The following is a 12748-nucleotide window of genomic DNA, read 5'->3' on the forward strand; positions in this document are numbered from 1 at the left end:
AATAAATAAACTATAATCAAATGGGGGTCCGAAGTCTAATGCATATCAAACTGGGGGTCCTTGACATTCAAAACGTTGAGAATCGGTGCTTGCGAAATGACAGAAGTGTGAAAATGATAGAAGTTGTCAGCCCTTTTGTATTTCACTTCCTTCTCTCACTGCTTTTTAGACAAGGGTTACACAGTGAAATCCTCTGTGTTCATTTAACTCTGAGAATGTGCACTCTACATGTGTAGGCTAGTGTCAATAGACTTTCACCTATACTCAATTGCCACTGCATAACTGTAGTTATGGGTTTACAGAAAGGTGGCACATACCCATTTCCTGTTCTGGTTCATTTGATTGGCTCAGCAGCAGATTTGAAAGAGAAACATACATGAAAGTGTCATTTTGTGTTTCCCGGTCAAATCTGCTATACCGAGACAATCAGGAAACAGGTACGCCACCTTTTGGAAACCTGGGACTACAGTTATGCATAAAGACAATTCAGGAGTTCTTTTGTAAAAGGCTACATATTGATCTAGGATTAACCACATGAACCCCAGCATCCCTGTTTTGAGGCGAACATTTGGCAAAAATGGCAAATCTACAAGTTCACAATCTTGTGAGCTTTTAGATCAGCTATTTTCGGCAAAAGGATTTCATGTACATGGGGGTAAAAGGAGGAGGCCTAGTATAGACCACTGGGGGACTCCAGGCAACAAAGTGTATAAGGGTTAAGTGGTTAAAACGTTCCACTCTGTAAAGAGGTTGCCAATGCATAATCCAAAACAAGGACAAAAACTTACTATAATCCAGTTACTAGCCTACATACTTTATACTATATAATTTTGTGCTGTTGCCATGAATTTGTATTTATTTAAAATTGTTGGATATCTCTTTTTGAAACAAATCTTCTAATTGCTGTTTATGATCAAGTCTTCATTTAGAAATGTCTTTATCCCTTATGTATGAATGGGATGACCACACGAAACGTATCCCTGTTTTAAAATGGATTGAATGAATTGAAAGTGTATTGATTGATCCCACGCCTGCCTTACACAAAAGGACTCACTGTGTTTTAAGCTGTCATGTTCTCGCTCCCTGTCTGCCCCCTGCTGGAGGATGTGGTGCTTTACCCCTTGGTAAACTTTCCCCTTTGGTTTTTCATTAAAACAAGTCTCTGCACTTCACGTGTCGTTTCCCTGTCTGTATATTGATTAACATGTTAAAACACATACAGGAATATAACAAAATGTGCAAAATCAGTACACTCGACATGGGGACCAGAGGTGAAAATGGACCTTTTACGGTCTGTTACTGTAACTATATGAGAGTGTACATTTGGAAGCAAATGCCAAATGGGTCCAATGTGTTTACATTTTTATATCAAATATAGGCTACTCTATCCATCCATCCATCCATCCATCCATCCATCCATCTATCTATCTATCTATCTATCTATCTATCTATCTATCTATATATATATATATATATATATATATATATATATATATATATATATATATATATATATATATATATATATATATATACTTTTTTCCCCCTGGACAGCAAGGGCTATAATAATAATCTGTGACTTTATTGTCATCCTTTCAGTCAGTCAGTTAGTTTAATTATAGCCTATGTCTTTTCTTTTTTTCATCATTTCGTCAGGTTGATTTACAGTTGGTCGTATCACAGCCTAGGCTTTCTTTCACTGAATTAGAGATCTTGTCCCTCACAGACAGTGAGATCGATGACACGGTCATTATTTCTCTGCTGTCACCCGTATGAATGAGATCCTATCACGGTGCGTCTCACCACGTGACCGTGAACTTGTTCAAAAAGGACGGACAGTGATATATCAGCTGCCTTCACCGCAAGGCACGCCGTCTGGTGTGCAGTAGGAGATCCTAATAAATATACAACCGTCATTTTTCATTCATTTACTTACCTAGCTACACGTAGATCCTTTTTTTTTTTACAGAGCGCACTAGTTACACATTCCAAGGTCCGTGTGGTTTTCTGGTGGAGAAGAAGACAGAAGCAGGTAGGTAGGCTAATTTAAGCCGACTTTAAAGTTCCGAGGCTCAACTGAATTGTTATGAATAGTATTGGTACAGATTCAGAACATTGACGTTGAAACCTATCTATAGCCTGTATTAGAAAATTATATTGCATCTTCGCCTGCAGGTGCACACAGGTGCAAGCCTGTGCCTCTCACCTGTGATAGGGCAATTCATAATTCTGATGAATACCAGTGGTGTAAATTAACTAAGTACATTTACTTGACTTAAGTACTGTACTTGAGTACAATTTTTTATTTTTATTTACTTTACTGGAGTATTTCCAATTTTCTGCACTTTTACTTACTCCACATCTCAGAGGCAAATATTATACGTTTACTCCACTACAATTATTTGAAAACTTTAGTTACTAGTTACTTTGTACATTTTGATTATTATTACAAAACATACATTAATCACTTCAGCCCTTCAGCTATAAACATTTCGGCCAATAGCCGATCTACAAGTTCACAATGCAATGCAACACATTGTGAGCTTGTAGATCTGCTATTTTCAAAAGATTTTTATACATTTGACTTTACTTTTTCCACCACTGATGAATACAGGAAAAGTGGGCATTTGGAAATCTGATAGACAATGTTTTTTCATTTTAACACACAGCCTAGTTATTGCCAGGGAATAATGTGTGATTTTGATCTGATTAACTTTAGCCCCTGAGAGTAAATTGACTCTTGCAAGGGAAAAGTGTTGAAAAATAAACTAAGATGAATATTATAGTTTCAAATTTTTTTTTTATTACTGTAGGTAGGTTTCCTTTATGCCTTTTTTGTGCCATGGATTGCTGTGATCTTTTATTAGATTACGAAGCACTGTAACTTGGTTTTGAAAAGTGCTATATAAATGAAGATACAGATGATGATGATTATTATTATACTTTAAGTGTTTACATAGATTATGTACATTACATTACATTGCATTACATTACATTTAGCAGACGCTTTTATCCAAAGCGACTTACAATAAGTGCATTCTACATAGGTAGGGAACAAAAATACTAATCACCAGAAGTCTTAAGTGCATTTTCTGCTAAAACAGGCAACCAAGAGTATACCTAGCGCTAAGGTAAAAGTGCAATATATCATCTACCTACTTTCCTAAACAGATGAGACAAATAGCAAAATCAAATGAGCAAGAGCTAAAACAAATAAGTGTATTGACTAAAGAAGATCTAATAAAACAATACAATAATAAAACAAGAGTTTGTAAAACTAGTTAACAACAAGTAGGCAAGGCGAAGAGGAATGTAAATCCTAGTTCTATTTCAGTTCACAATGGTAACCTAAATGGACATTATGCAGTGTGTCAGCAATTCAGAATGACTCCTAGTCAGTTCTGCTGTTCATCGTTCACCTGTTTAGGTCTTTTAGACTACAATGAACATTCAGTCTGCCATCAACAAAGAGGTCTTCATCCCTCGTGATGAGCGCATGCTGGTTGCAGTGGAGGTGCGGAGGAGAAAGAAGAAGAGAATGTCCTTCATGCCCACTGCCGGTGGCAAAGGGGAATATGCAACATTCTTATGTCTTTCAGGTAACACTTTTTAACCCATTCATATAATGTCCATCCAAGGAAGATTTGCAGAGCGTGATTCCGACAAATACCTACACACTCACTTGTTGTGCATATTATGCATGCCTAGTAGCTACCACCCAGCAGCGAAAATAGCTGATCTACAAGCTCACAATCGCATTGAGAGCTCACGCATCGCGATCATGGTGCGTCGTGAGCTTGTAGATCAGCTATTTTAGCTACTTTTGAAACGGGGCTTCAGTGCTTTCAAACCAGTGGATTCAAACCAGGAATGCCACAGTTCAAATTCCATGTCTGCTGCTGTGTCATTCTATTTTTAGGTCGTTTTGCCATTTTAGAAATGTTAATTTGGTAATTCAGTCCTGTCACTCTCTGTAGGCAGAATGCAGTGTGTTGCTGTTGTTGTGAACAGAAGCATTGTTAAGTGATCCATCACAGGAGGCCTTGTTTGGGCAGAACACAGGGGAGGCAGTGTGGTTTGGGAAGAGCTACAGGACGAGTCGCTCTGACGCTGCCATTGAACCCTAAAGTATCGTACCGATCTCATACTGTGGAACCTATTAGGCATAGATGAGTGGGTAGAGGGGCGTCTGGGAGTTGGGAAGGTGGTTGGTTTGAACGTTGTGTCACCCAGTCGAATATACTGTAAATTCCTGAGTTAATTTCAGATTGAATTTTCAATTTTATTTTAGTGCCAAATCACAACAACCTGTGTCAAGACACTTTTAGAGTAGAGAGATCCGACATGGTCCAAACAGGGACAAAGAGAAAGTGAGACAGAGAGAGGGAGAAAGAGAAACAGAAACACAAAACACTAAAACACCAAAGATTTTCTAGGTTTCTTGTGGTTATAATATTCTTCTTGATAGCCTGAGTCCACACCAGTAAAGACATCTTTGGTACTCATCACTAAGTAACAATAGGAGATGTATATTTGACAGCTCCCATGTGCACACATGCTCCCATGTGCACACATTTCAAACTGTAAACTTGCCTTGCTGAAAAATAGGCACTCCGTCCACCCTCCCAGGATGTTGAATGTGTTAACATTCCAGGAATTTAACTCTTGCTGTGACCTTTTTTCCCTTAATACCAAGGGACCCTGCATCGATTGAAACCTTGATCCCAAACTTGGTGAGGTCTGACCTTGTGTATATATCCTCGTCTCCCCAGTGACCAATAAGACACCTCCTCAGCTCCTCATCACAAAGGTCAAGCGGTTTGGTGGCTCCACCTCCTTCACCAGGAGGTCCCAGTGGAAGGTGGACCAGCTCAAACAGGTCAATGGCGTCAACCCCAACAAGGTCAGGAACACTCTTTCGACTGGGAAGGAAATGTCTACTGGGTCTCATTTCATTTAATAGTGTTTCTTATCTTTATTACAAAATGGCTCTTATTTCTTCTACAGAGTACTTCACTGTCCATGTTGTCAATATCTGACTTGTTTGAATGGATACCAGAGTATCTATTACATCCACTGTCCGGGTGGTTTGCGACTTTGTATTGTTTACTATCGGTTGCTTCTATGTCAGCACATTTAAGCTTGTTCTACTGTTGTACAGTACCTGATACTCACATGAGCATCAGCTAAAACGTAAACACATAATGAGTTTTTAAAAAATGCCTTTTTGTGGTTAGTAAGGGGAACATTTCTTGCGTCCTTATAATCTTAACCCCCCGCTTCCTCCGACCACGGTATTGACTCCAGCCTCTTCTGTCTTGTCTTCCAGGATTCCGCAGAGTTCGACCTGATCTTTGACAATGCCTCAGACGAGTGGGTGGCGGCCTCATCGGCTGAGAAATGTATCTTTGTCCAGATCCTGTACCATGCCTGTCAGACTTACTGGGAGGGCAGTCTGGGCACCAAGGTGCCAGACAAGAGGGCTAGAAGGAGTCCTAGCCTCGATGAGCAGCTAGCCAAAGCTGGCCCAAGTAAAGAGCCGACGTCACCGAAGAAGCCCAGATCCCAGACCCTGCAGGCAAGACGGAAGAGCTACTCCCCCCCCAGACAGACCGAGTTCATTAACTGTCAGTCCAAACTCACAGCAGGTACTGTCTGGTGATTTTCGTAAAGATAAGGGAATACCTGTCATTGTCAACAATTTTTTTTTGCCTCGGACATAGATTGTTCATGGACCATGCTTCCATTAAAGGCTTTGTTTTTAGATTCTTAAAATGTTCTCAAGTCATTTAAAATGTTACCAAACGTATACCTGAATAATTGACTCAAAGTTGGCTAGACGGCTAATGCAGTCAAGCCATTTTGCTTTTCTCTAGGGACTATAGCTGAGTGGTTAGTGAGCGTGGCTGGGGAGCCAGAGGCCCTGGTTGTCCCAGGTACGATTCCACATAGACATATAAAGGTAGAAGCCTCCTCCGCCTCTGAGGCGTCTGTATCTCGGGCGCACACCAGCTTCCGCAGGGCAAGCAGGAAGCTTCTGCGTGCGTCAGAAGGGGACGTTCGGTAGGCCAATCAGAGGCAGGTGGGGGCGGGTCTTTTCGTAACCCAGCCCATAACCCTTTATGAGGCAGCCGTGCAGCAACTAGTCAGTTAGACGTGCTGTGATTGGCCAGTAGTCAACGCGCTGTGATTGGCCAGTGGTCACTTTGAGTGGCATCTTGCCTTCTCTAAAATGGCGCCCGCGATACAGGTCGCTCCAATGAACTGCAGAGGCCAATGAGGTATCTAGGTTTCTATATCTATGCGATTCCAGGCCAGGCCAGCAATGTGTCGATGTGTGTCCCTGAGCAAGACTCTCTTAACCCCTAATTGCTCCCCGAGCGGCGCACGATGGCTGCTCACTGCTTGTTATAGGATGGGTAAATGCAGAGGACAAATTTTACGTATGTGCAAATATACTGTGACAATAAACACCCCAAGGCGTGGGGCCTATATTAAATATTCAATTAAACTGAAATGTTCAAATGGCCTTTTCAAATAATCCACGCTCATAATGCATTAAAACACGACAATAATGCCAACTTGACCAAAGAAATTGAAACAGCCCACAAGGACATTTTGTGTGTTCGATTACCTATCTGAAGCAAACTTTTAAGTCTCTGTAAGTTGACACCATACCGAAAAAGCAGACAGCAGAGAGGGGAAGTGAAACGCAACACAAGTCATGGGCTGTATTTGAACTCCGTACAGGAGCGTTTTATCTCCATGTTGTCTCATCTCGCCTCTACTTACACTTAGACTTGGCCGACAGACATCTCACCTAACGATCTTGCCATTGATTTTAGCAACAGGCCAGAGAGGGACAGCTGATGATCCTGCTGGCTTGATGCGATATTTGTCTCTTTGTCGTGATTCTTCTACTAGAGGCCTGTGGCATGAACCTGGTCATCTATCGCTGCAAGGCCTTCTTCGACCGCTTGAAGAAGATGATGGTTAGGCCCAGAGGTCGTTCACCTGCTAGAGGTAAGATGACTCAAAGTTAACTTTTTATCAGATTGTGTTTTAGGACTTTTAAATCCCTTCAGATGAGCTACTGTACTCTGTAGAGCAGTGGTTCTCAAACTTTTTCATGTCAAGGACCCCCACATTGACACTTATTAGCCCGCGGACCCCCATTTCAAAAGATATGCCAGGGACCCCCATAAGAGAAGTTTTTTTTTACGGCTCTAGCAGTGACTAAACCATTTTAATTTCAAGGACCCCCAGTTTGACATGCATTAGGGCTACAGACCCCCATTTAATGACATTTCTATCTCTGGGACCCCAATTTATATTGTAAAATCTATGTCAATTTAACTCTGAGAGTGTACAAATGGAACCAAATGGACCAGTTAGGGTCCATTTGGTTCCATTTGTACACTCTCAGAGTTACAGACCCATAAGGGTCCATTTGGTGCCTAATCTATCATTTAGCTGGGGACCCCCTTGAACTCCCTCAAGGACCCTTGGGGGTCCCCGGACCCCACTTTGAGAACCAATGCTGTAGAGTCTTTAAAGTTTATAAAACAGAATGAAGGTCTTCAAATAAAGAAATACATCAAGTTTAGAATCCTGGAGTGAACAGGATTATTAATCTATGAACAGTTTATGGTTCTTGTCCCAGCTGGCACCTAGGAGGACCCCGGCAGGCTACAGGGTGGAGATAATAATTATGTATTTTATTTATCTATCATCATCCATCAGAAACTTGGGGAGATTCGTGTACTGTGGATGCATTTAATCAAATTTGTGCAAATCTTTGAATATTCTTTTAAAGCGAACATTTTAACTCAAATCTTTGCTTCTGGGGGTCCCTGGAACAAATTATGTTCTGGTCGGGGGTCCGCAGCCAAATACATATAATTTTGGGGGTCCTTGACATGAAAAAGTTTGAGAACCACTGATATAGCACCATAGGTTTTTCCAGAAAACTATTAGGATTTAGAAGACATTTGTAGAATCGGTCTTAATGGGTTAAGTTTCTTGATTTATACTTTGTTGTGTGCCGGTGTCACAGGCCCACAGTAGGGCACACTGAAGCATCATATCACTAAAAGGATGGATGCCGGCAGTACACTAGAAGATAGAAAACCCATACATTTTCCCCATAGAGATTTCCGGGGCATTCACCAGGAGCCTGGATAGCTTCGTTCCAGGCTTAAAATAATTCATATAAATACTTTTGGAAATGTCTATGGGAAAAAATAATGGGCACTGCTATACCCTATACTTAGTTGACCGGGGTCCCTCAGGGCTCTATAGTAGGTCTACTCCTTTTTTCCCTCTACACCAAATCACTTCACTGAAAATAGCAGATCAACAAGCTCAGAGTGAGCTTGTGAATCTGCAACTTTCACAGAAGGTTCACACCAGAATAGGGGCAGCTTCCCCGTTCACTTCCATATTAGAAAAAGTGTGGAGTGTCTCGTTGCGGCGCGTTGACAGCGTTGACTGGTGTCAAGTCAGACGTGAGTGAAGCATGGGAGTTTAACACTGGTGAACCTTGTCCAGGAGCCAACCAATTGGACAGAAGCGCTGTGCGTTGACTCCACTTGGCAGCCATTTCACTTGTAGTTTTCTTTCAGTGAGCTAACACTCCCAACTTAAGTCAAATGAATTACAAATTGTAAAACTGGCAATCACACTGCCCACACAACATACTGTAACATGGGAAATGGACGCAAATGTGTGACTGTTGCCTGGCTGTCGCTGGCTGTTTAATTGCTTTTTTACAATTGTAATGGCCATGCATTTCAGTGCACTTCTGCCACGTGGGTATCAGTAAGCCTAATCCTTTAGATCACTGCCAGCATCCATCCTTTTTAGTGACATGATGCTTCGGTCAGCCCTAGCCTTTCCTCTCTTCCACTTAACTGTTTTTCTGTCCATTGTCCTCTGCTCTGGGCTTCACCTCGCTGCCGCAACAAGAGAATGGCTCCTCTATGATGTGACTGCCCAAATGAGAGGACACTTTGTGTTTAGCAGGGCACAATGGGCAGCCTTTTAGGAAGCCCAGGGCAGTGACACTGAGGAGGAGAGCAGCGCACCATTGAACCCCCTGACAAGGGGGCTGATATTGTAATGGGTGGGAGAGGTGCCAGGCCGCTGTGGGGCAGAGAGCCACAAATCAACAGCAGCTGAGGCACGTCGCTCTGCCCTTAGCCTCAGCCGACCGGAGGAATGGGATTCCATGGTGAAAGGATGCAGGGTTAGGGTTAGGGCAGTGATGGAAGAAGTACTCTACATGTTTACTTAAGTATCAAAATACCCTTGTTGTAGAAATACACTTGTGGTACTTTAATATAATTAAAGTGCCAAAAGTAAAAGTACTCATTATGCAGACGGTCCCAAGTGTATACAAATCCTTTGAAAATAGCAGATCTACAAGCTCACAACGTGTTGCAGCGCGTTGATAGCTTGTAGATCGGCTATTTTCAAATGGACGAAATGTATACAGAGAAGAAGTGGTTAATGTATGTTTTGTAATAATAATCAAAATCTATAAAGTAACTAAAGTTGTCAAATAATTGTAGTGGAGTAAAAGTACAATATTTGCCTCTGAGAGTAGAGGTAAAAGTACTGAAAATTGGAAATACTCAAGTACAAATCAAATACTTTGGGTACTTTTACTTAACTGAAGTACAGTACTTGAGTAAATGTACTTAGTTACTTTACACCACTGCTCTGCCCTTAGCCTCAGCTGACCGGAGGAATGGGATTTACATGGTGAAAGGATGCAGGGTTAGGTTTAGGGCTGCTACAAAAAAATATTTTCTTTGCAAATTAGTCTATCGATTACTTTTTCAATGAATCAAATAATTGAGTAGTGTGTTATATCGATCAATCAATTGATATTTTTTATAATCAACTAAATTGATTAGTCTTAACAACTTAAAGCTGCACTCTGTTACATTCATATCCTACCAGGGATATGAATGTGTTCCCACATGTTTTACCACTGAATTAATAGAGCAAGACCATAAGATTTAAATTTGTCAACAGAAGAGCAGGGAGACCAAATACAACCACCGCATATTTGTTAATAATCAATTAAACCCAGTAGTTTGATTAACTTTCCCCCTAGTTCGGGTGGCACCTGATGCAAATAAAGGACTACTGTAAATAATTATTCAACATGTGGCACAGGCATATGCATGAAAACAATGTTTTATATCATGTGCTTGCACTGCGCAGTTTGTATCAGTTTTAGTTTTCACAACTATAGTTTTCATAAATTATAGCATATATGAACAATACTGAATCATTTAAGGGTTCAGGTCAAAGTTGACATAATACAGTGTGCATATAAAAATGGAGACTAGAGCAAACTAATTCAGACTATCATTTTACTCACTGTAACATTATTGTCAGCGCTGCTGAAAATGTACTCTTTACTAAAGCCTCCTCTCTCTTTCTGTGTTAACATACAGGTCAGGCTGGGCAGCGCCTCCCAGGGGCCACTCTGGGTAGTGTAGTCCAAAAGGCCCAAAAGGCTGGCGAGAAAATGAAGACTGCTGAGGAAAAGACAGTTGAGTTGATGCACAAAGCCCAGAAGCTAGCTGACTCTGCTCACAAGGTGATGTTGTGTCTGGAATAAATTACACTTTAAGAGTTGACACCTAAAATGTGTCAACATGATGCCATGTTACAGTATATATTGTGTAGCCCTAGAATGGCTGTGATCTTACATACATTTCATGCATTCCAAATACACAGCCATAGATCGGTCCAATCCCCGCACAGTTAGCAGACTGATTGCCGCGGCATAAATCTTCTCCGCGCTGCGTGTGCACTCACCCAATAATGAATTCCTAAGGCTTGGAGTCAGATATTGTCCTCTAGTTTCATATCCATTTGAAAGTTCTGGCAGGAAATGTGTGTTTAGTAAAATATCTCCACTTTTCCACGAGATTCACACGGACGACATTCTCTGTCAGCAACGGGGCCGGACCGGAAGCACAGATGTAGAGGGCACACAATCGACAGGTGCGTTGCGATTGGTGTGGGGCAATTAATCACACCACCTGCCAATTGTGTGCCCCATAAATGTGTGCTTCCCAAATTAAGTTTTGATTTGTTCAGTCCTGCACTCAATTCGGGCCCCATGCCCGGACAGAAAGTCGTGGCGCTTGTGGAAAAGTGGAGATATTTTACTAAACACGCGTTTTCTGCAAGAACATTCAAATGGATATGAAACTAGAGGACAATGTCTGACTCCAAGTTATAGGAATTAATTATTGGGTGAGTACACACGCAGCGTGGAGAAGATTCATGCCGCGGAGATCAGTCTGCTAACCGGGCGGGGATAGGACCGATCTATGCCTGTGTATTAGGAATACATGAAATGTATGTAAGATCACAGCCATTCTAAGTTTCCTTCAGTGGTCGGAGGGTTACTGCTTTTGTCTTAATGATGGAAAAACCACCTGTTGGTTTGTGTGCTGCTTAATTTAGGATGTACACTTAATTGACAGTGTACAGAATTAAACACCGTTCAAAAGCATTACAATTGATTTTATTGTTTTTTTGTATTGAAGCGTTTCATTACATTGTTCCCTTTTCTCCTTCCAGGTGGCCCCGAAAAAAGTAGTAAAAAAGTAAAGTGGCCAAAGAGGACCAGTGGAACCATGCTTATAACACCCACACTAATGTTGACTTTAGAAAGTCTGTGGCTTGACATATCTGGCTAATTGTTAAATGAAGGGCTTCTGTTCTCTGAGGAGAAGACTCAGGAAGCACCGACTCACACCACGTTTGTTGACTGTAAGTAAGCAAATGCATAACTTTGTAATTGACTGCAGTGGAGAGGATGGAAATCCGGGGTTAAACCAGTGACCTTTCACCTCCAGGCTAAAACATGTGACAACTATGAGGATGCTTTGACTCAAGCCATGATGGAGTGATGCAACTGGATAGTAAAACTGTGTCACAGTGCTCCCACTGTAACTCTACTAGTTTGAGCTTTTACTTAGAATATGGAGGTCCAGTTTTGCCTCGCTTGCTAAAGAGAACCTTTAGTTCCATTTGTTGTAACATTTTGCCGCACTTGAATAATCAGGCTTTACATATCCTCCGTGTTATGCAAAGGAAGTAGAAGAGTGTGGCTTTAATTTAAATAATTTAAAACGCTAAACATTTGTCGTTATGGATGAGTTTTTATTTTATTTTATGCCTATAAAAAGGCGTTCACACTTTTGGAAATTATGTTTTAAAAGCTACAGTGTGGGTATTCTGCACTACCATGTACTGTATATAGTATATTTTAATTGTATGAGAGACATTTTAATTGTTTTTATCAAGCACTTGTGGTCTCTCAATGACCTACTTCATTCTGGAAAGTTCTTTGTGTGGCAGTTTCTAACCTTAACGTGACTTGAGCAGTTAAAGAAATGACGGCATGCACTCATCAGGATGAGTGATGAATCTTAATTTAGTTTTGAGTTGGATTTTTGTTACTCACTATAAATCCTTCATATGACGTCATTTAGTTTTCATCCGTACTTGCCGTCGGTTCTAGTTCTATGTGTATAGTGTACTACTGTTAAGTGTAATTGTATGTGGGTAAAGTGGCAAACTGTAAAGTGTCTACAATATTGAAGTAGGTCACGTCAAGTTTGTGTATCGTCTTAAATGTTGTGCTGTCTAAATCGTCGTTCTATGTTTGTGCCGATATCGCCTTTACTGTGACAAACTGTTGATTTGTCTTTCG

At 41.1% G+C, this 12748-nt stretch overlaps 1 protein-coding gene across 1 annotated transcript; it reads left to right on the forward strand.

Annotated features, from left to right (window-relative positions):
• Nucleotides 1-3442: 3442 nt before the first annotated feature.
• stxbp6l (syntaxin binding protein 6 (amisyn), like) lies at nucleotides 3443-10636 on the forward strand (the record flags this gene model as incomplete). The annotated part of the gene is made up of 5 exons (XM_084083436.1): nucleotides 3443-3599; nucleotides 4773-4903; nucleotides 5330-5648; nucleotides 6925-7023; nucleotides 10470-10636. 5 exons carry the CDS (start codon nucleotides 3443-3445, stop codon nucleotides 10634-10636), a joined length of 873 nt encoding a protein of 290 aa, XP_083939562.1.
• Nucleotides 10637-12748: the final 2112 nt, after the last annotated feature.

Source organism: Gymnoscopelus microlampas (assembly GCF_963454915.1).
Source record: "Gymnoscopelus microlampas genome assembly, chromosome: 16".
Taxonomy (NCBI): domain Eukaryota; kingdom Metazoa; phylum Chordata; class Actinopteri; order Myctophiformes; family Myctophidae; genus Gymnoscopelus; species Gymnoscopelus microlampas.